Source organism: Colletotrichum spaethianum (assembly GCF_022836535.1).
Source record: "Colletotrichum spaethianum MAFF 239500 DNA, contig15, whole genome shotgun sequence".
Lineage (NCBI taxonomy): Eukaryota > Fungi > Ascomycota > Sordariomycetes > Glomerellales > Glomerellaceae > Colletotrichum > Colletotrichum spaethianum.
In genome coordinates this window covers 516,641-538,681 of record NW_026054785.1, presented here as the reverse complement: position 1 = coordinate 538,681, position 22,041 = coordinate 516,641, and the positions used below count along the sequence as shown (strand labels likewise).

The following is a 22,041-nucleotide window of genomic DNA, read 5'->3' as shown; positions in this document are numbered from 1 at the left end:
CGTCTCGGCAACACGGAAACAATCAGATTTTCCATCAAGAAAGATAGCCGATGACCGTCTCAAGTAACATATTCGACTTCTTAGCCATTGGGTGCCTAACGACTTTGAGAGACTGCAAAGATGCACTTGGGGCCTAAACTAATATTCTATGGCTTTGGATATGCGAAGCTATCGTTGGGGGCAACCTTGGAAATGTGGTTCTGTATGCTCAAGCCTATAGTCAACCGTGTGCTATTCCTGGAGATTGACCGAAAAAGTGTCCGTAGTATACCGTATCCTGACTCGCTTGTTGGGGGGCGCAAATGAGAACTGAGTTTACTCCCGGTGCGACGGTTTACGACGGCGCCCCCTCTACCCAGCAAGTAGGTTGGCGGGAAGGTGGAGCCCAGGCGATCGGCTCTTCGGCAGCAATCGGCAGCGCCAACAACAGTAACCATTTGGAAGATAATCAGTGTAATTATTGGTCCGCTTCTATCAAGGGTCCCAAGTCCTGAGCTAGGGTCTATTTTCAGCATGCTACTGACGTCAAAAAAAGTCTTTCTCAACGAGCCTCTTTCCCCCGCTAAATGAAGGGCCCAACCATTTTGGGACAGTCCTCATCCAGTTTGCTTGTCAAAGCCCGGCCACAAATACGGGGTCTCTAGACGCTAGTTGGTTAAATGAGATCATGAGATTCGTGGGGCCAGTGAGCTGTCAGCCTTAACGGGTTAGTTGATGGGGCAAACGGCAAAGACGAGGTGGGCAGCTAGTTAATACGAACAACTAGAAGGTTTCCCTGCCTTTCCGACTCCACAGATGGAGGCTGTTGCTGTCATGCACACGATATGATCACGGTTGCTGATGGCTCGGTCTGAGTTGGGATGCAAAGTTAGGAAGCCTTTTGAAGCGAGGTAAAATCCGTATATAAGTATCGCAGCAATACAGCCTCGTTGCAGTGCTTTCTCTCCAATACTCATACTCAAGCCCAGCAACAACAATCTCCTCCGTCTCAGCAACCGACTCCTTCATCTTAAACTCCCAACCCCTTGCATTTCTACCACGATGAATAAGCTCATCATCGCCTTGGCCATGGCTTCGGCCGCCACTGCGGCTCCAACTCTAGGCCGCCGCGACGACTGCCAAGACGCCTACAAGACTTGTATCGCCGCCGGAACCCTTGAGGTTGCTTGCTCATGCACTCTCACATCTTGCCTCGGCGAAGACAGCGCTCGCCTCCGTGAGTACTGTGCCAGCGCAACTGCAAACCTGCCGAAGCCGACTTCGAGTGGCATTCCTGGTGGCTGCAACCCAGCTCACCCAGGATCTTGCCCCTCCTCCTACTTCACCTACCCGACCGCTTCCGCTTCCGCTGCACCTTCGTTCACCTCCATCGCCGGTATTCCCGGTGGTTGCAACCCGGCCCACCCCGGCTCCTGCCCTTCCTCGTACTTCACCTACCCGACTGCTTCCGCTTCCGCGGCGCCTTCATTCACTTCCATTGCCGGCATCCCGGGAGGCTGCAATCCGGCTCATCCGGGGTCTTGTCCTTCCTCGTACTTTACGTACCCAACTGTCTCGGCCACGGCAGCACCTACTGCCACGCCAATTTCCGGATCCGGCGGCAATACCGCCACATACCCCAGTCCCCAGCCCGTTGAGGGCAAGCAGTGGATAATCCAGGACATGACCCGTTACTGCGGCGAAAGCAACCAGGGTTGCGACTACAACTTCGCGATTGAGGCCAACGGCGAGACTGAGCGTTGCACTATCATCCGGATGCCCGGCTCCGACGCTGCCACTGAGAGCTGGTCTAACCAACCTTGCACTTCGGGCTCCGAGTTCACGGTCTCTTGGGGCTACGTCGTCGACCCTACTCCTGCTTTCGCTGTCATTACTGTTGTCAAGGGCAAGGAGATCGCTTGGTTCGGCGTTCCCGATGTCAACGGCAAGCCCGTCACCACCACTCCCTCTAACCCCTTCGGCTCTGGACAGTTTGGGAACCTTGGACCTGAGCAGGTATACACCTACTAAATGGTGTTTATCAAAACTAAAGACGTTGGATAATGAAGATCGGAAACACATGACCACATTATAGACAGTAAAGATTAGACACTCGTTAGGCTAATATCTAAATGAATAATATATCTGCACAAGTTTCCGTTACGGACGACCAAACCAAGCACATTGTAGCTGTAACTGCAGGGGTGCCTCTCTATCTGTCTCTCGACCTAGCTACTACCAACCATTAAAGCTTTCCTAGTCAAATTCTAACGAGGCTACCCAGTGTATTGTCAACCAAGAAACATGCAGTGGTCGCAATTTTTCCAGTTTCTCTTTTCGCCACCGAGGCTGGATTACGTAGGATTTCGTTTCCAGCTGGAGTGGATTTGTCTCGAACTACTTCAGGTGGCACGTGAGGCCTGCATCCACAAAGATCTTCTGCACCATCTCATGTTACTCTTCCACCTTGGATAATGTGCTCAATGTTATCTCCCTTAGCTGAAGATAGTCTTCGTTTTGGACCTGGAGTATTAATGCCTCAAAATCTGCGGTGCCCACCTGCTGTAAGGTGTCCGTGTCATCATCTATCTTCAACTCCACGAGTGCCTTGGGCAGTGTTCTCAACATGCATTGTGCACCTGTGCCCAGGTACCTTTCTGACAAATGGAGGGATCGAACCTCCGAGAACTGAGTAACCCCAATAGGTCGTCAAAGTCCGTGTACATGTTGAGACTTCGGAATGGCGAAGCCAATGCCGGAGGAGGGCAATGACTTGATGAATTCTGTGGCGATGAGTCAACCTTATGTGTCTATACAGGAAAGGCTCCATAATGCGGTGTAGAGAGTGGCACATTTGTGACAGGGCCGCCAGCACATGTAAACAACCTTCTTCAAGCACCTGTGCCGCGAGGAGGTATCCAGTCGTTTGAGGACTCCATACAATGAGCTTGCAGAGGATCCTTCCCAAAGTTCTATGGGTAGATTCAAGAGATTGGCCATTTTCACAGTAGGTCTAGGCCAGAGGGTCAAAGGTACGGGTCAACAAAAGGAAAGACCTAGGAATTGGTTTATATTTGAAAATAGGATAGGGTCTTCGTTGTTGAAGCAGACGAGAGATCAGCCACGAAGTCCACCTTAGAATCAAACCGGCCAGACAAAATCATGTCTAAAGCTTCTAGGCGCATCTGGGTGTCTCGTCTTATTTGTCTGATTTTAGCGCGCTGCATATTTTGCTGACGTGTTTAGGCATGGTATGATACGGCTTTCTGGTTGGACAAGGTGCATCACCCTAATTCTGAAGAATACAGCATAGGTAAGTCACGAACTCAGAGAATCGAGATTTGATCAGGATCAATTTCATATTAGTTGAGAGTATTGAGGGTAGCAGACGAGTTACTGTTGCAGGGAAAGACTGAATAACATGAAGCGAATTTCCTACCCAGTGGACAGCGCCAAGCTACAACGAGATCCTGAAAGCAAGCTGTGTGTGAGACAAATTGTCTAAGCTGGTAGAAGCAGATATCTCTGTATCATCAAATGCTAAAAGCCAAAGTGAATTAGTATTGATTTTGCCTAATGCAGGATATGGAGATGTTGTGTTAATCCGCATCAAAAAGCTTAAAGCCAGTAGTGAGTTTGGAAACTTATTCAAAATGATATTCAGGCATGCCAAAGCACAAAGACTAGTAATCTTAACCTTCTAATTGTTTGATTGATACTCGAGTCTACTACTCATGAAAAAAATAGGAACGAGAAACAAAAGCCAGATTTGGCGTTGCTCGCAGATGCACAAGAAAACCAAGACTTTAGGCTCTCTATATTCCCCTTAAGCATGCTTCAAAAGTGAGCTCTCCTGAGGCCTGATGATCATCCGATTTTTGATCCACCATTGGGAAGCTTTGCCCTAAATAACGAAAATGGTCTCTGTCGTATATCTGTGCCGGGATATATACCAGGCCCGAATGCCAGCTGGTTGTTAGTGAAGTAGATATATCCATCTGTCGCGACGGAGAACTACGCTCGGTTAGTCCGTGATGCACTGTACTGGGAGCTTGAGACCGCCTCATAGCCGCATACCGTGTCAGCCCAGTTGATCCGTGGGTCGCGAAGGAAGACTTGATCAGTCCCATTCTCTGGGTTAAAGAAGTTGAGTGCGTTATGCTCGAAGTTGCCGTGGTAAATAAAGCCGTTTGTGTCAGTCTCAAACCCGTCAGAGAGCCCTTTGTGGCTCTCAGTGACGACAGCTGCTTGTGCTCGGATCTCAGAAGTAGGTCCGTTGTCGCGGAGACGCTCGGTCGGGATGCTGTATAGATACCTGTTCCCGACGCCTCCAAAGTAGAGATTCTTACCGTCTGCTCCAAGAGCAATGCCGTCGGCGCCAAAAGTTAGGTGGCTTGCTGGCTTGCCAGGCTGGTTGGCGTACAGCTCACGTCCCCATACAAAGGCGAGGAATTGCCGATCTCCTTGCACGTACGGACTGTCGTCAAGGTGCCTCCATGATTTTCCTGAGCCAAGATCGACAACGATAAGACCGGTTCGACCCTCGTTAGATGAGTCTGTGATGTATGCGACCCCTTCTCCACTGTCGGTTAAACTTGGGTTGATATCAAAACGCACATCATTCAGGTAGCTGTCAGGATACGCTACAGTGTCCGGAAATATGATGGTTTTGATGACTGAGTTGGTTGTCAGGTCAACACCGACCAGTTTTGGGCCACCGACACTCGCTGTGACGAGTACACCCTCTGGCGTCTGCACTCTACCGGTGTCTAAGATCCAGAGGCGATCAGTGCTGTCAATGACGACACTTTGAACACCGATTAGGTGCTCTTCATAGTTGGCGCCTGTCGGAGGTGTCGTGGTGAAATTGATGGCTCCGCCTGGCGGGTTATTGAAGTCGGTAGTCGGGTATGGTCTCTCGATATTGCCATCAAAGAGCTCCGCGACCGTGTATTTCCCATTGTTACCATCATTAGTGTTGTTAGGGTCGAGACCGCCGGGGTAATTGGAGAACATCCGACCACTTGACGATACAGCAATGCCTGATAACTAATTAGCGTAAAAGAATATGTTTCGAATGAAGATCACTGCTAACCTGTAGGCCATTGATCGCTGTACAGATGCACAAGCTCCAGAGATGGCCCAGCATGGCCAGAGTCAAAAATTAGGTCCTGCCCATTGGAGATTCTTACTCCTGCCAAAACAGCGATTGCTGCAAATACGGATCGGATCATAGTGTGACGTTTGTTAGATTTCAAATTATCTAGCATAATAAACGCGCGGTATGATCAAGTAAGGGTGCTGTAACAGCATTAACACTTGCTGATCACTAGGCATTCAGGACTTGTTATTCACACATTTGGGTCATGACGAATAGCCACATCACCTCATCGTCTTGATAATAAAACAAGCAATTACTTAGCGTGGCACTAAGGACAGGGAGTGGCCGCTGCCTTCATGAATTCCTATGTATGTCTAATCCAGTCTCTTTCTGAACTTCGCTATGTATGTTACCGACAATTTGTTATTTGCCGAGGCGCTAGATATCAGCGATTACTAGTCGATGAAATCACCATGCGGGGATGCCGGCATTTCAGTGGATCGCTTACCAAACTTACGTCCATGGAAGATCGCGGTGTTGATCATTGATGTCTAGTTGCATATTGAAGTTAAAACCATTCATTGTCTATAGCTTTCTCATCCCAGTCGGCTCCTTTAGTTTTTATTTAGGTTATTTGCAATGCGTATTCGTTGACTTTCGCCAACGATGTGTACGTCTTGGGTAGCCACCTCGCTAACTATGAAAAGAGCATTGCCAAGGTTTCACAACAGTATTTTTTTTGATGATGGCCATCAAATCCAATCGCCATTCAAAATTCCGATGACCCCTGCCCAGCTTGATTGCATGCTTTGTGACTATGACTTCGTGCTTTGTTTCCAGATTCGATTAATTGGTACATAGCTCGCAACAATTTTTCCGATGTCGCTGTTTTCCTTGTCTTTTTGGCTTTCGGGCTGTCGTCAGGATATTCCATTGTCAGATTTGAAACCAAAACCGTTCACGCCATGGCTTTACCAATGGAGGAAAGGGATACCTCATTCCAAGGCTTGCGAGCTTCTCTCATGGAACTACGGAAATAGCGGCACTGCTTCCTCCAATTGGAGCCTCCGTTAATTGATGTAACAAAGATAGGCAACGCGGACTGGACGAAGAATGTCTGTCGAAAACGGTGGTATTAAAAGATGAAACGAATTGATTTCAGACCTGAGCCATTGACAATTATCAAATCCATGCACATGTTGGTATAATTATATGATGTACGACAATTTGATGGCAAATGTAGTAAACGATTCGCCGTCATTCACCAAGCACATGAGAACTGAGTATTTTAATACTTGTCTTCATTAATTATTTCTTCCGCCGAAGACGTTGTGTCCGCCGACTCTTCCATCGACTGATCGAACAACAACCATTCGACTGCCCCAAACAATGTCCCATACTACGAGGTCTACGACGAGAAAGGGTCATCGGCGAAGCTATAAGCAATAGTACGTCAAAAAAGAAATTCAACCCTTCGATATGTTCAAAACTTACAACGTATTGCCCACTCCATCATCGCAAACGAGTCGGCCCTGGACAGGACTGCACTGAGCGCCATCAAGAACTACCCTACCGCCACTATGTTCCTTCGCAGGGACAGATTTCGGTGCAGGTGCAGCAAAAGATGCCGCCGTAATACTCGCAAGAGCAAGTAGGACCGCTGAGAACTTCATTGTTGTATGGTAAGAGTTGATTGATCGCGGCTTTTATAGGGATGAGACGAGGGAATTTGGGCACGTCACGAATCTCTGGCCGGTCAGTATGAATAAGAATGTGGTAAATGAATTGAACAGCCCGCTCGCAGGTTGCATGAGATCAAAGAGACTTTGGGACTCTTTTATAAACTACAATCCCCAAAAGTTCAAGCTTAAAGGGGGTGGTGCCATTGAGTAATTGGGATGAAACGATATCAGGGGCCAGTTGAGACGAAGACCCCGGCCCCACGCTGTCTTGGCTCTGGATACGAGCATGTCGCCGTATCAGAAATCTACATGACCCACATTCGTCCAGACATGCTACATTAAGCACGAACAACGAGGACGAACTTGACCATAGACTTACGAGAGTATTCACTTGTTGAGCACAGATTGTGAACCATTCGTCGAGAATGTAAGTGATCCCGCCAACAGCAATCCTCGAATCACCTGAGCTACAGAAAAAACGGCGACCAAGATTGAATAACGTTCTATATTGAATCTGCCAAACACGAACATCTTTCTTAAGTAACTTTTCTTCACACTGCCACACAGTCGGTCAGATTTTTAAGGTAACGATTCGGGGCATGAGCAGGCACTCTCTGCCATTCTGTGCACCCTGTTCAGGCCTTGAGCAGACATTTCTACGGTGAAGAGTGCGCGTTGAACTAGTACTATGAGGTAATTACAAGGTAACATTCACATGGGATTCACATAAGATTCGGGCACTTCACTTGAGATTCACATATCATTCTGATCCTCCTAGGCTGTTGTTCAGCGATAATAGCCAAGAGTGTTTAATACTTGAGGCATGCTGCGTGTAACTATAGTTCCAGATGGGATGCAAATGTCGACTTCGAAACCCATACCTCATTGTCATCTGCAGTTGATGTTGAAGCGTGCCCTGAAATCCTAGCTTGGCGAATACTCTGGAACGAAAAGTTTCCGTCAGCCAATTTGATATGAGTTTACCTTGGATACTGGCTCGCTAATAGCTCTTGGGAATGAGAAGAGAGTGATTGCCAAATTGAAAGAATCTTCTTAGCTATAACATGGTCGAGAATGCGACGTTGTTCAGACAAGTAGATGCCCCCGTCTGTAATCATTGGGTGGCTCGGATATTCACCCAATGAAAACTGCAAAGAGACGAACTGACTATCCAAACAGGTACCCAAGGGCTGACGAGATAAGTTAGCACCATATAAATCCTCCAAAGCGCAAGTTCAGACCTCCAATCACAGCCACTAGAACTCGCCGAGGGATGCTGATGTCAGACTAAATGTCTCCGACGGACCTGAAAACTCAGGCCATTCAAAAGATTATCTCTGGAGTCTAAGATTGTACTAAGTTAAAAACCCAAAGTCCCCGAGCTTGATCGCTAGTATGAACGCGGACTATCAACATTTCGATCGCTCCAAACGCCAGCGCAGAAACGAACTCTCAAGCTTCACCAACCGACGTTTTACGAGTGTCCGACAATATGGCAACCAGTCTTTCAGGCACACCAGTGGGAAACAATGTTGCGGTGATTGGCACTGGTGTTTTGGGGCTTCTGGCGCTGAAGAACTTGAAGGAACAGGGTCTTAGTGTCACCGCCTTCGAGCAGAATCAATTCATCGGTGGACTTTGGCATTTTACCCCGAGAACAGATCAGAATACTGCGCTTCCAATGACGACGTTCAATACATCAAAGCAGATGGTGGGATTCCGTCAAGGCATATAGAACTGGCAATCCAGCGTGCTGATGACAACTGCAGTCTCACTTCACTGACTTCCCCTTCTCGAAAGGTAAGATATATAGTCGCTTAAGTCCATTCAAGTGTTTTATAACATGTTAAGCTGATACAACATGCAATGATTAGATGCCCCGACACACCCTACAACTAAAGACATTGAACAATACCTCGAAGCTTACGCGAAAGAGTTCGAGCTTCTTCCCCATATCAGATTCTGCAAAAAAGTTGTCAAGATTGAAAGAGACGAAGTCAATAACAAATGGGTTTTGCAAGTCAAAAACATGGAGGAAAATGCTGCCAGTCAAACTGACGAACGACACGTCTTTGACCGCCTTGTTCTTGCGAACGGCCAGCTCAGCACGCCCCACAAGATTGATATCAAGGGAATCGAGAAGTTTGAGGGCGATGCAGTGCACTCTGTGCAGTTTAAGGACCCGTCCAGATACGAAGGAAAAAACGTCCTAATCGTGGGTGTCGGAGCCACAGGCGCGGACACACAGTCTTTCCTTCAGAAAGCCAAGGCTCGCTCTGTCCACATGAGCCACCGTGGTCAATACTACTTGGTTAGTTACGGAACATCTTACGCCCTGCTTGCAGTCTACTAAGAGTAGTCCAGTTGCCCAAAATGGTTGAAGGGAAAGCTTTCGATCATGGCATGTCTCGCAGAGTAATGTCAACCATTCGAAGTCTGGGTGATTGGTGGCCCAGGGGCTGTGCGATGCTTTTTACCAAAGCATTGGACAGTGCACGGCAAAAGGCATACCCTTGGCTGAGCCAACACCCATCATTTCTTGCCCCTCGAGTTTTGCAGAGTGCAGAACATCGCATCCCCGTGTTTTCCAGCAATCTTGCCGAAAACCTCAGAGACGGTGTTACCAAGAGTGTCCAGGGTGTCAGCGAAGTCACTGGCCCCAGATCTGTGGCCTTTACTGATGGTACTGTTCTTCATGATATCGATGCGATTATCATTTGCACAGGATACCACTTCGACTTCTCTCTTCTCAGGGATGCTGGCGATCCCACTGATCCCACCAAAGCACCTGATCATTACGAGCGCATCAACGCGGCAAGATACAAAGACCCGCACGTCAGCTTCCCCCGTCTGTACCGTGGGTTCATTTCTGAGCAGTACCCCGAGTCTCTCGCAGTAATCGGTCACTTCCTCCTAGCCAAGCCAACCTTCGTACTGAACGATCTCGCAACGATGGCCCTCGCTAGCATTTGGAGCGGAGCCGCTCCACTACCTACTCGTGAAGAGATGGCGCGAGACATCAACAGCCATTACGACACTATTGTGAGTACCCTTAAACGCGGGCCGGTGCCCCATATGGGGTTCCGGATGTTTGGCAGTAAGAACTACGAGTGGGTAAACAAGGTTGCCGGGACTGGGGTAACGGATCGACTGGCGTGCTTCAGCCTTGAGGCATGGAAGCTCTGGTGGAACGATCGCACATTCTACAATCTGCTCATGGATGGCGTTGATGAGCCAGCGGTCTATCGGCTTTTCGAAACTGGGCGGGGCCGGAAACCTTGGTCTGGAGCGCGGGAACAGATTCTCAAAACAAACGATGAGGTGAATCAGATGGCTGAGAAGTGGAAGAAAGAAAACAGTCCAAAGTCAAAGTGAAAAAAGAATTACTGTCTCTTCAAACAGCCTGCTTCTTAAGGGAGTTGGACTTGTCATACACCATTCCCGGTGATCTGGTTGCTCTGCTGGCTTCCATTTTCCCCTGCACAAGAAATCCTTTAAGCTCAAGCACAGCGCGCAGACCCCAGTGACTCCAACATGCACGCCATCTTAGCTCGAATCCGAAGAATTCGGCTTGGATTACGTAAGTGGTCAGATTCAAACGTCATCAGATGATCGGCTTCTTCTGAGCCGTTTGGATGAGCACTTCCCCCACTTTGCGGCACGAAATTCGGAAGCCTAATGTCGCCATCACCGATGGCCCCCCAGCCCACGCTCACTCTCCAGAACCATGAAACATAAGAACACTCGGCGCAAAGAGTGCACCACGGACGATTTAGAATGAAGACGGAGAAGTCGGCTTGAGAATAGCTCACTTCCCGTTCCAATCAGGCAAACCAAGGAATCTCCCAGTCTTACACCATGACCACCGTCACCGTCGCCCGACCCGTCCAGCCAGACATTCAATATGCACCAGACTACCAAAAGTTTCAGGCTCGGGTGGCACGCCGAGCCCAGGAACCCGGTCTCTTGAAGACCCTGCCCGGTGGCCTTCCAGCGCGAATTCAAAGCGACTTGGTTTGGGACGGTGCGACGCTGGCCAGTGAATATGATTGGACATACGTTTTAAAGCCGGAACAGCTGGACGAGCTTGACACAGCACTAGCTCATTTCAAGTGTGAGTTTGACTTGTAAACCTTTGCTGTTTGTTTGCAACTAACAAAAGGTGCACTCCAGCGCTAGGTTTGTCGCTTGGTCACATCAGCCAAGAGACCTTTCCGCTGCCAAACCTTCATGCTGAACTTCGCAAGCTGTCCTATGAGCTGCACAACGGTCACGGTTTCTTTGTTATCCGCGGGCTTCGGGTTGAACAACACACCAGAGAAGAAAACATTATTATTTATGCAGGGCTGTCGTCGCACATCGCGCCCCAGCGCGGTCGACAAGACAGGCAATACGACGGCAAACCGGCCGACGTTGTACTTACGCATATCAAGGATCTAACGCTCACGAAAGAGAAGGGTCAGATTGGTAGTCCTGCTTACACTGCAGACAAGCAGGTGTTTCATACTGATGCTGGGGACATCGTCTCACTATTTGCATTGTCAACGGCCGCTGAGGGTGGCAAGAGTAAACTGGCGAGCATCGGGCGGGTTTACAACGAGATTGCTAGCACGCGCCCAGATCTTATTCACACTCTCACCCAAGACTGGCATTTTGAAGTGTAAGTGTGTTTCTATATGAACCAGTCTCTTGTTGGAGCAAGGAACTCACCCTTACTTTTCCAGCTTCGGGACTCCTCAGAAGTCATTCACGTCGCGCCCTCTTGTACACTACCAACCTGCCACTGCCGAAACTCCAGAGCGCTTGGCCGTCCAGTATGCTCGTCGATACTTCGTAGGCTACGGTGCGCTTCCTCGAAGTGAGGAGATCCCTCCCATTTCTGAGGCGCAGGCTGAAGCCCTCGACACACTTCACTTCCTTGGCGAAAAGTTTGCAGTGAACTTGGACTTCCAGAAGGGCGACATCCAATATGCCAACAACATGGGCATTTTCCACGCCAGAGACGGTTTCACCGATACCCAGGAACAGCAGTAAGTCGATCATGCGAACCTGTCAATCATTCCAGAAGGGGAAGGAGGTGCTAACAAGGCGACTTGACGTCTTTTGTAGACGCCACCTATTGAGACAATGGCTGCGCGATCCAGAGTACGCGTGGGAGACGCCCGAGCCTTTAAGAGAGAGATGGGCTCAGCTGTACGAAGGCATCACACCTGAGGCTCAAGTATTTCCGCTCGAGCCATTCATCCGCAGCGAAGGCAACAAGAACAAGGGTCGGCCATAAGGTGTCTGTTTGGGTTTGCACGCAATCAGTACCAAGGGTCTAGGCAAAAGAATTTGCAGTTAGTCGGGCAAAGCAATGCGAAGAAATGGATACGCGCTTCTTCCCTGTTGACTGTTCGTTCTGGGCCGTGTAGGAGATCTCTTAAAACCCTCGAATGAACACATTTCTTGATAGGCGTCTGATCGGTGACCATTACCCAATAGCCCTTTACAGTGCAATGCTAAGCCATGCCAAGACGCCAAAATACGAGTTGGGTTACTTGGTCAAATGAGGCACAGAGTCTTCTATGTGACATTTTTCCAGGTTCCTATGCCCTAGATAAGAACTGTGGCATCTTGGCCCTATCGGATGGAAGCGATAGCAGGTATGTTTAAGGTCACACCTTCAAATTAGCTTATTGCAGACCCCCGAATCACTGTGACATCCCAAGCGTGGCGGGCGTCTACGCGATTTGCTACAACGGTCGTCATGATCGGCTATCATTGCGTGCTTCTTGGCTCCGACTGACATAGGAAGGTCAAATCCCGCTCCCTGCACTCCAGACAAACCAGAGGTCAGTCTCTACGCAATTGTCAGGATGCGAAGCAGCGCTGTGCCATTCTTTTCCCATGTTCACAACGGCGTAGGATCCCGTTGGCACTTGGCATTGAAACTCTTTGAGCATCAACAGGCTCGGCCGTTGATGTTTCAATGGTTTAAAGACGTTGCAGCGGGACGCAACATCCACAGGCTCCATTTCGCTGTAGACATCTCGCGCTCCCCTCCCCTGCGTGATTACTCCTTTGGTTCCTTGGAGCTGAATGATCTATTATTGATCGGCCCACCTCCATCTCCGTGCCCACACGGTTATTCAGTGGATCGTCTGTCTCTTCAAGTCAGCTAAAGCGTCCATCTCTAACCAGCCCGTGGCCATGGTGTTCTCGAAGCCTTCGTTCCATTTTAGGTCCAGGGATGCAGGTATCAATGCCATCGACGTCGAGGCCTCCGACTCCGAACACTCCATTATCCGCGATGGAGATCTTGCGTATACACTTGCGAAGGGAGGAAACGGATCCAAGGCCGCATACCAAGAGGCCGTTGGAGCGCCAGTTGAGAAGCACTCGCCTTTGGGATATCATGTTGGATGGTTCACCGTCATCTTTCTTAATGTCAATCAGATGATTGGTACTGGTATTTTTTCGACACGTAGGAGACCTGGGTCCTTGTCGAGGAGTTCGGCGATACTGACATTTTCTCACAGCTGCATCCGTTCTGAATGGTACCGGGTCTGTTGGTCTAGCATTTCTCTACTGGACGATCGGCTTCTTGATGGCTCTCGCTGGACTCAGTGTCTACTTGGAGCTAGCCAGCTATTTTCCTAACCGCAGTGGCTCTGAAGTCGTGTATCTCGAACAAGCCTACCCACGACCAAAGCACTTTTTCCCCATTGCTTTCGCCGTACAGTCTGTCCTACTTTCTTTCAGCAGTAGCAATGCCATTGGTATGAACAACGACCCATTCTTCTGCTGGAAGTCCCATTAATATGCCTCAGTTTTGTCTCGATACTTATGGAGAATCGCCGGGAAGTCCCCATCTCCTTGGGAGCTGAAGGGTGTTGCTATCGCCGCTTATACCTTCGCTGTTATCTGCGTCATCGCACACAATAAGTACTCCCTCTGGGCCACGAACATCATTGGCGCGATTAAGATCATTACCCTCATTTTCATCTCCATCACTGGTCTCGTCGTTCTTGGCGGCAACATCGATCACATTCCTGATCCGACTGCCAACTTTCGAAACTCATTTGAGGGAACCACGGATAATGGTAATGATCTAGCCACGGCCTTAGTCAATGTTATCTTCTCATACACAGGGTACTCAAACGCGTTCAACGTCGTCAACGAGATCAAGAATCCTATTCCTGTGCTGAAACGCCATGCGACAATATCAGTTGTCGTCGTCTCAGTGCTATACATGTTTTGCAACGTTGCATATTTTGCTGCAGGTGAGGCCATCATCCTTTATCGCTTGATGTGGATGAACGCTTACAATAACATAAAACCTAGTCCCGAAGGCTGAGTTTAGGACCGCCAAAGAAATTGCTGCCGCCGTGTTCTTTACCAAGGTCTTCGGCACAGGACCTGCCGAGCAAGCACTCAACTTCTTGGTTCTCCTGAGTGCTTTTGGCAACCTCCTTGCAGTTTTGATTGGTTCTTCTCGCGTCATCCGTGAGATCGGACGGTAAGTAACACTGACACTCGGAGCTTTTATCCCAGTTGTTAACAGTCGTTAGACAAGGCGTACTGCCGTGGACGGAGTTTTGGGTCAACACCAAGCCTTTCGGAACACCTATCGGACCCTATCTCCTCAAGTGGATCATGACTTTCGTCATGATTGCTGCCCCTCCCGCTGGAGATGCCTTTCAGTTTGGTCAGCATTTGCTCTTCCCATGACGCTTGCCATGGCTAACAGACCCAAAGTCGTCAGCTTGAAGACGTATCCCGACGGCATCTTCCATTTCGCGATGGCCGTCGGTGTCTACCTCATTCGCACTCGACGCAAGCGCGCCAACCTTGGACATACAGAGTTCAAATCCTGGCACGTAACCGTCATCTTTTTCATCCTTCTCCAAGTTTACATCCTCGCAATGCCTTGGTGGCCACCAAAGGGTGGCCCGTACGCCGGCAACGTCAGCTTCTGGTATGCAACATATTGCGTTGTCGGCATTGCTGTGTAAGTCCCCGCCACTGAAACCATGCGGAATAGCATCACTTACTTCGACATTAGCCTCGTTATCTGCTTCCTCTACTATGCTGTTTGGATGTGGCTGTTGCCAAAGTGGCGCGGCTATAGGATTCGACCTGAGACCCTTGAGGTTTCTGATAATGGTGCCAACACACATCGCCTCGTTCGAGTGCCGCTTTCCGACTTGGCACAATGGGATGCTGAGCATGATGATGCTGGCAACTTGCGTCGTAGACATATAAATGAATCGGAAAGGTCGTCTAAAGGTGAGGTCGACGTTGCGGCTGTTGGTGATCAGGGAGCTACTGTAAGATATTGACCTGTTGGTCTATATTTGTGGTTACGGGGCCTCGATGAAACGATACAGTTCACTGTACTCTTACTTCTCAGTAGAAATATCTGGATGGAATCAGGCGACTACTACGCGCCTCCTGACTGGAAAGCAAAACGGTTCAGGGCAGTATCTGCGGTAGAAGCGTTAAGCTGACAGATTGTAGCCTGTAGCAAAGAGAACTGTGTACCCCACCAGAAGTATATATAATAAATCTATGATGCAAAGCAGAGCTCGATATGAACATTCATACGTTGATAGCTATGTTGCCCTCAAAATGCCCCATGACTGGCTTTCATTTGCCACGAAACATAGCCTCTTTCGCTTGTACTTATCACAAATCGAGCTTGACCATGACTCCCACGGTCTGCCCGAAGCTCTTGTATTTCTGCAAGGCAGCTTGGGCCTCCGGCTTGCTAAACGCAGCCTTAGCTTCCTACGTCAAGCTGTTAGGATCAAGATGGTGGAACTTCAAAAGTGGACAACTTACATCTTCACTGTCCCAACCCAGGATACCCAATCCAGTACTCGGTCCCTCACCAACACTCTTCCCACCGAAGTGCACAGACTGTCCAAGAGCGGCAACGACATCCAGCCACGCTTGCTTCGCTTCCTCGTGCTTGCTCTCGTCGGCAATATCGAGGAATGAGAACTGGGTGAAGGTCTTGGGCTTCTCGCTAGGAAGTGGGCTCGTCTCGAACTTCTTGATGCGTGGCTCGCTAACACCACTAGCCTTGAGCTTGGCCTCATGCTCCTTTGCCCATGCTGACTCAGTGAAAGCTTTGTCATCCGCCTCTGAGTTGAAAGCTATCGCATTTTGTCAGATATGTAGGCCCCATGTTCGTGCTAGGTGATGGTTCTTACTTATGGTCTGAAGGAACTTGAAGTCGGTCACTGGCGATCCGCTCTCGTTGACAACCTGACCTCCGGCTACGCCAACAACGCCAGGTTGCTTTGAGATTTCCTCCTTAATTGAGGGCCAATGTCCGAGGAATTCATCCTTCTTGTCGGCGGGGATGTTGGGAGTGACAACTACGAGAAAAGGCATTTTGTCGAAGGGATGCGATAGATTGGGTATCTAAGTAGTTGGGTTTAAGAACTGTCCGGTCTACGGATTGTTCAACGTTCTGAATTCTGAATGGCGATGTCTTGATGCTGTTAACACTGAAGATGGAAGAAAGCTCATAGCTTTATATAAGTTCTATCTCGGTACATTATTGCTCAATATGGTTGAAAACTGCCGTACCACGCGGCCGGCGATCAACTAAGCCCGGCACGGTGCGCACTCGGTACCCGAATAATAGAGCAACACGGCATGACAGCCATCAAACGCCACAAGGAATCGACCGTCACAATGCCCCCTGAAATATGATGGGGTAGCCAGAATAGCGAATAGGAGGAACTCTTCAACCACTACCCATCCCGGTGCAAAGGGTGTTATCGGTAGCTAAATTCGGCTCTCAGGGTATAACGCCCAATTAGCAATTACGCCAGAGGCCGCATTGCAAACAAACGCGGGTAAAACGTGTCGTCAAAGCCCCAATCCCCCATGTGAAACTCACAGCTTGAGTGGAACCTGGAACTGGGGGGCCTGTCAAGCGTGGGGCATAAACTATGGATGCCGCGGAGGCGGGCGGCGGCTTCGGCGGGCTTGATGCGTCCGTCTCGGCCTCTGTCTAATCCGTGATTCATGCCCTCCACCCAGCCGAAAGTCTAAATCATCCAGCACTATCGAGCGGAATCGCACAATAGCTAGACAGATGGACTCCATGGTATATAAGATCACAGTTAAGTTTTATTCCCTGTTGAAGTCTGACCCTCCGTAGTTCGACTCCTCAGGGCGAGGACAGCAATTTGGTGGACCTCGGGACGTGGTTAAGTGGATCATGCTCTAATGCATGATAATAACAAACTTGCTCAGGTTCATCCTGTATCTTGAGTAAGCTTCGGGTTGAAGGCAAACTAGCACTACAGGGCTGGCCATCTGCTGCAGACGGGCATCCTGCCAAGTGTGTCAAAGATTGTTCCTGACGGAGCACAAACAGCCATGAGTACCACCAGAGCGTGGGAGCATTACTCAGCATCAGAAACGGTTCAACTTCAATAAAGCGCGTTGTGTCATCAACGTCTATTCAAGAACAACAACGCTTCAAATTTCCTGTGCATTCCCCAAGACCAAAATCTCCAGACTGCAGGCTTTCCCCCCTGGCCTGAACGCCGGTCTTTGGCCCTTGAAGCTAACATGTGCTGCGCCTTCACCAAAAGCCCTACGCCGTTTTCGGTGGATCATTGAGCAGTGTCAATGTCCGTTTGAGTTTTCCTCTTCTTGGTTACGATTTTCAGATTTGCGAAAGAGAGGGAAGTTTTTGAGCCTGAGCTATAGCACAACCGGTCGAAAATGTGCGGGGGGAGTCAACATGCGCCACGTCTCCTGTGGTGGGTTAGTGGACAGACAGACACCGACCTATTTGCCTTTCATGACATGTATTAGCTTACTATGCCTGTAAGAACTTTGGAAGTTCTGGCTCTGGCTGGTTATCACCAGACAAGGAACTCCATCAACGCCAATATCGATAGGCAAACCTTAGGTAAACCAAGATTGATCCGGCAAAGTTTCGTCGAGACCGACACAATTAATTTGGGAAGTGAACGAATGAAGCCAAGCGTAGGAGATTAGGATTGCCCTACGATGAATGACATTGAGCCGCGCCAACAAGCACTACCAATACGAATCAACCCTTGGTGCCACAAAATCAAGTCCAGTTATCCTTCCCTTATGCAAGCGCTACAATGACGGCAGCGATACCGAGGGCTGCCGCCACGCCCGCACGAGCCGTCGGCCCCGCCCCCGCCGGAACCCCCGTACTCAAAGCCCCCTCCGCTCCGCCCTGGGTACCGCTCGCACCCGCCGCTCCGGTAGTCACTGTCGCAGCAGCTTCCGTAGTCACTGTCGCAGCAGCTTCCGTAGTCACTGTCGCAGCAGCATCCGTAGTCACCGCCGTCCCATCATCTTTTGGCGCACCACCCGTAGAACCGCTCTGTTCAGCCTGCGAATGAGACACATGCTCCGTGCCGCTTGCTTGCCCCGTCCACTTGACGTCTCCCGTAAACCCAGACGCAGTGGCGACTGTGACGATCGTGATGATCCGCGTCGGTGTCACGCTCACCTTTGTGTTTCTTCCATCATTGTGAGTCCCGCTTGTCATCGTAGTGAGAACTTTAGGCGCGGCCGTGGGCTTGGCGGCTGGATTGGCCGCGAGGAAGCTAGCGGTGATGGTCTCCGTACCGGAGTAAGCTGGGCAGCCAGGGACTTTGCGGGGCGGTGCGCGGCCGCCGCCGCAGTCGACGCCCTTACAGATCTCCAGCGTGTCGGGGACGTACCAGATGACGGTCTCATAGGTGTTTCCATATCCTGGGGAGGGGTCGATGGTGACGGTCGAGGTGAAGGAGGTGCAGCCCTCTATATCAGTCTTAGCCAATACGGCCGTGCCGGCCACGATAGGAAGAAAGTAGCGCAACATGTTTCGAGCCTTGTGTCGATAAGACTTAAAAGTTGACATGATTGGCTTGAAGATATAAGAGCCGCAGTTTTCGGCGAAGCAGTAGAAAGTCGACTGATGACATCAGGACGAGAAAGATTATCATCGGGACGAGTTCAACGGGCTGTACGTCACCTTTAATTCAATTCTCATACGAGACCACCTCTTCTTTCTTCTCGTGCTTCGTGAAATTCTCAATGAAAATCCTGCGATGCACTTGGCTAATCTTAACTTGCCCCTGGACACAGCCTAAAATGGGATACGGCGTGCCGCATCGACGCATCGCTTGGATGCATCGGTTCAGATGCACCGTTGCAGGGCATAATGGAAAAGTAATACGAACAAAGGACTTTGGTTGCCTGTGATGAGCTTGGGCTGATGGTCAATCAAATTTCGGGCAAACTTGGCATTGTATAGAACTAGGGTACGCGTCCTAATGGTGGTCAGACACACTGGTCCCTTGCTTTGGCCGGCGACTAGCCATTGGAAGATAAAAGGGCCCAATGTTATCTTGTGTTGTCCCTACTATGTTACACATATCAATATGAGCTTGACCTGCAGTTTGCCACTACTAATGAATGTCGCAATGTCACCTTCAAAATCCATTCGATCGCCAACATCAACTTCGATCACCATCGTGTTCTGAACTTCGACCCCATGTCTAAGAGGTGGTCTGACAGTTGAGAAAAATACAGTCTGGTGCAGCATATACTATTAATTACCTTTGAACTCCGGTTTCCGAGTTGCCGTACTATGGCAACGTCACTTTGGTCTCTCAATCATCTGCTGTCGTACTTTGCGATGTTTGCTACATAATACCTCGCCAGACATCAGGAATTCATGTTTCTGAAAACGAAATACTGTGTATGTGATGCTTAAGATACCATGCATGAGATCTTGCAACTGTGTAAAATAACTAGGTTGTTTAGATATGATCACCTCGCTCTAGCTGCCTTATTGTGTCTTTGGACAACACATAGCATGCACTAGCGAGACATGAAATGACTTCAAAACAGCCATCTAAGTTTCATGAAAGATGGAGTTTATGTTCAACTCATCGAGTGTATCAGCGACTTCAAGTGTTGCTAACTTGATCTTCTTCCTTCCCTCAGCCGAAGGATTCATCGTGCGTAGCTCTGCTTGTCGTTCCCAGAAAGCCTCAAGTAGCTCGGTATGGCGGGCTGCCTATAAACCAACATCATTAGGCGAATGACTCTTCTCACGGCTCGCGTGATCAACATTCGACAAACTCTGTCTACCGCTGCTCGTCCGCATGTAGACATTAGACCTTCATACTTATCCTCGTTTACTTTAAAGCTACTCATCTCTGAGTGTGTAGCTAGGGAAGCAACTAAATCGATAATGTCCTCGCAGCCTTCGAGCATTCGGTTCTGCTGCTGCCTCTGGGGGCATATGCATGACATGTACTTCAGAAGATCCCCAGTTTCTGTTAACGTTTCCACCATTATGTAAAGGGAAACATGTAGCCAAATTGTCTAGCTAAGATTCGTGCATTTGTTCCTTGCCGCACTGAATGCGGCTTTGCTTGCTGAATCGATCAATAGAAAGCACGCCATCCTGCATCACAAGGCTTATTATCATGGAAGAGTTGTTAATACATGTACAGCGTCAGGGAAATTGATGGTAGCGATTGTCGCATTAATAGATATAAGTCTAGTGAGATTACAACTCATCATAACGGTCAATGTAGCGGCCGTAAAGGAATGAATACTCAGCCGGGTCCCTTTCGCAACAAATCCAACCACTCCAGAGTCTTTCAAAACACTTTCCGTCGCCATGCTCGGTTGGTACCATTTGTGTCCCACCCCGGATGCCCGCCGATCCACCTACTAGGCCTTCTTAGCCTTGGCTAACTTTTTCTCCCGCCTGCGCTGGTGAGCCTCAGCTCCGGCCTCTGTGTCCATGATGTAATCCCACCACGTAAAGCTCGACGCGTAATTGCCGATAAACTTCTCGTGGTGGACGTCGTGGTGCGCTGCGCCGGCCCAGAAAGGGAGGAAGTGCCTCAGGGACCAGGGGAAATCGTAACCCGAGTGACTGTCGATGGCCTGGAACAGCCGCATGACGATCCACATGTACATCGTGAACAAGTGCAAGTCCTTCGTGATAAGCACCCAGAGAACCGGTGAGCCAACGGTACCGAGGCCCAGAAACATGACCTCGATCGGGGATGCGTACTCGGCCGTCATGCCAAAGGGCGCTGAGTAGTAGTGGTGCATTTTGTGGACAGCCTTGTACAGCGGGGGCCAGTGGGCGCCGCGGTGCACCCAGTAGTGCCATGTATCCTCAAGGACGAAGAAGACGGCAATCTGGTAGGCCATCTTCCACCAGGGCGGGAAGGGCACGCCGTAGTCGAGGCCGCACCAGGTGGCGATGGGGTGAAATAGCCAGATTTGCGGGAGCTCGACGGTGAAGTGGCTGAAGAGGACGAGGGCGGCGCATTCGAATTGCTCTTTCCAGGTTGGGATCTTTTGCTGGAAGGAGATCAGTTGACGTCCATCATACGGGTCGGAATCAAGTCGCAACTAGGAGAATACAAATGCAATGCACCCGTACATAGCTTGACTGAGGAACAGAAGGACGTACATTTTGAATCTTCCATCTGCGGAAGTAGGGGATCGCGTCGATGATGATCCACGGCAGACTGCGACCAAAGTAAACGACCTCGTGCATGACAAAGGTCATGATGCCCGTCGCGAGAATATCGTTCTGCATCCACAGGTACCACGCGGCCCAGAGGCGCTCGATGGAGTTGAGCTGAACATTGTCCTTGTTGACATTGTCGAGCACGCCAAGGTAGCTTTGGGGATAGGTGTGGTTAGGCAATATGACGGTCGAGTTCCTATGGTGTGTAAGCCATGGTCCGGTTCTAAGTTGAGGTGACTTTGTCTGCGGGCGACTTACCAGGACGCCATGATTTCAAACGCACCTCAAATGCAAGAGAGAGGCTGGAGGAAAGACGAGATGCTGCACTCAAGACACAACGGCAGTAACATGGCCCAAATGGGTCTATGAGAGCGGCGAAGGGGGCAGTTGCAGAATTATAAACATCCGCATTCAGTGGAGACGTAAAGTAGAAATTAATGTTCCAATGGCTGTGCTTGTTTACGCGGCGGGCTTTGGATCGTTGTTCGAGGAGCGATGCAGGGATGCAGACACCGATGGCACGATGAAATTCACCAGCATCCGCTCAAGATGCGTGGTACGACAAACTTGCGTGTCTTCTAAGCCAAGCTCGATCCGTGCCTCTCCACTGGGAATGGGAGTGCACCCTGCCGAATACGAATACAAGACCTACCTAGAAGCGCGTGCTATTGGTTAAATGTGTAATTGATGAGATTGGCGAATCAAAGACATCAACTTATCGCCTTGGTTTCCGTTTG

General features: G+C 49.6%; 9 protein-coding genes across 9 annotated transcripts; 5 read left to right on the top strand and 4 right to left on the bottom strand.

Annotated features, from left to right (window-relative positions):
• Nucleotides 1–1,041: 1,041 nt before the first annotated feature.
• On the top strand, nt 1,042–2,010 carry ColSpa_06415 (uncharacterized protein; the record flags this gene model as incomplete). Its single annotated transcript, XM_049272627.1, has 1 exon — nt 1,042–2,010. One exon carries the CDS (start codon nt 1,042–1,044, stop codon nt 2,008–2,010), a length of 969 nt encoding a protein of 322 aa, XP_049128584.1.
• Nucleotides 2,011–3,993: 1,983 nt separating this feature from the next.
• Nucleotides 3,994–4,995, bottom strand: ColSpa_06414 (major royal jelly protein 1; the record flags this gene model as incomplete). Its single annotated transcript, XM_049272626.1, has 1 exon — nt 3,994–4,995. One exon carries the CDS (start codon nt 4,993–4,995, stop codon nt 3,994–3,996), a length of 1,002 nt encoding a protein of 333 aa, XP_049128583.1.
• Nucleotides 4,996–8,791: 3,796 nt separating this feature from the next.
• Nucleotides 8,792–10,137, top strand: ColSpa_06413 (monooxygenase aurF; the record flags this gene model as incomplete). The annotated part of the gene is made up of 2 exons (XM_049272625.1): nt 8,792–9,073; nt 9,322–10,137. 2 exons carry the CDS (start codon nt 8,792–8,794, stop codon nt 10,135–10,137), a joined length of 1,098 nt encoding a protein of 365 aa, XP_049128582.1.
• A 483-nt stretch (nt 10,138–10,620) lies between these two features.
• ColSpa_06412 (taurine hydroxylase-like protein SAT17) lies at nt 10,621–12,043 on the top strand (the record flags this gene model as incomplete). Its single annotated transcript, XM_049272624.1, has 4 exons — nt 10,621–10,876; nt 10,936–11,422; nt 11,487–11,792; nt 11,872–12,043. 4 exons carry the CDS (start codon nt 10,621–10,623, stop codon nt 12,041–12,043), a joined length of 1,221 nt encoding a protein of 406 aa, XP_049128581.1.
• Nucleotides 12,044–12,954: 911 nt separating this feature from the next.
• ColSpa_06411 (high-affinity methionine permease) lies at nt 12,955–14,475 on the top strand (the record flags this gene model as incomplete). The annotated part of the gene is made up of 5 exons (XM_049272623.1): nt 12,955–13,213; nt 13,284–13,523; nt 13,575–14,027; nt 14,089–14,263; nt 14,316–14,475. The coding sequence occupies 5 exons, from the start codon at nt 12,955–12,957 to the stop codon at nt 14,473–14,475; spliced, it is 1,287 nt and encodes a 428-aa protein (XP_049128580.1).
• Nucleotides 14,476–14,483: 8 nt separating this feature from the next.
• On the top strand, nt 14,484–14,759 carry ColSpa_06410 (uncharacterized protein; the record flags this gene model as incomplete). The annotated part of the gene is made up of 1 exon (XM_049272622.1): nt 14,484–14,759. One exon carries the CDS (start codon nt 14,484–14,486, stop codon nt 14,757–14,759), a length of 276 nt encoding a protein of 91 aa, XP_049128579.1.
• Nucleotides 14,760–15,432: 673 nt separating this feature from the next.
• ColSpa_06409 (uncharacterized protein) lies at nt 15,433–16,146 on the bottom strand (the record flags this gene model as incomplete). The annotated part of the gene is made up of 3 exons (XM_049272621.1): nt 15,433–15,534; nt 15,589–15,905; nt 15,963–16,146. The coding sequence occupies 3 exons, from the start codon at nt 16,144–16,146 to the stop codon at nt 15,433–15,435; spliced, it is 603 nt and encodes a 200-aa protein (XP_049128578.1).
• A 1,726-nt stretch (nt 16,147–17,872) lies between these two features.
• ColSpa_06408 (uncharacterized protein) lies at nt 17,873–18,619 on the bottom strand (the record flags this gene model as incomplete). The annotated part of the gene is made up of 1 exon (XM_049272620.1): nt 17,873–18,619. The coding sequence occupies one exon, from the start codon at nt 18,617–18,619 to the stop codon at nt 17,873–17,875; it is 747 nt and encodes a 248-aa protein (XP_049128577.1).
• A 1,868-nt stretch (nt 18,620–20,487) lies between these two features.
• Nucleotides 20,488–21,573, bottom strand: ColSpa_06407 (methylsterol monooxygenase; the record flags this gene model as incomplete). The annotated part of the gene is made up of 3 exons (XM_049272619.1): nt 20,488–21,132; nt 21,245–21,500; nt 21,563–21,573. 3 exons carry the CDS (start codon nt 21,571–21,573, stop codon nt 20,488–20,490), a joined length of 912 nt encoding a protein of 303 aa, XP_049128576.1.
• Between the last annotated feature and the right edge of the window lie 468 nt (nt 21,574–22,041).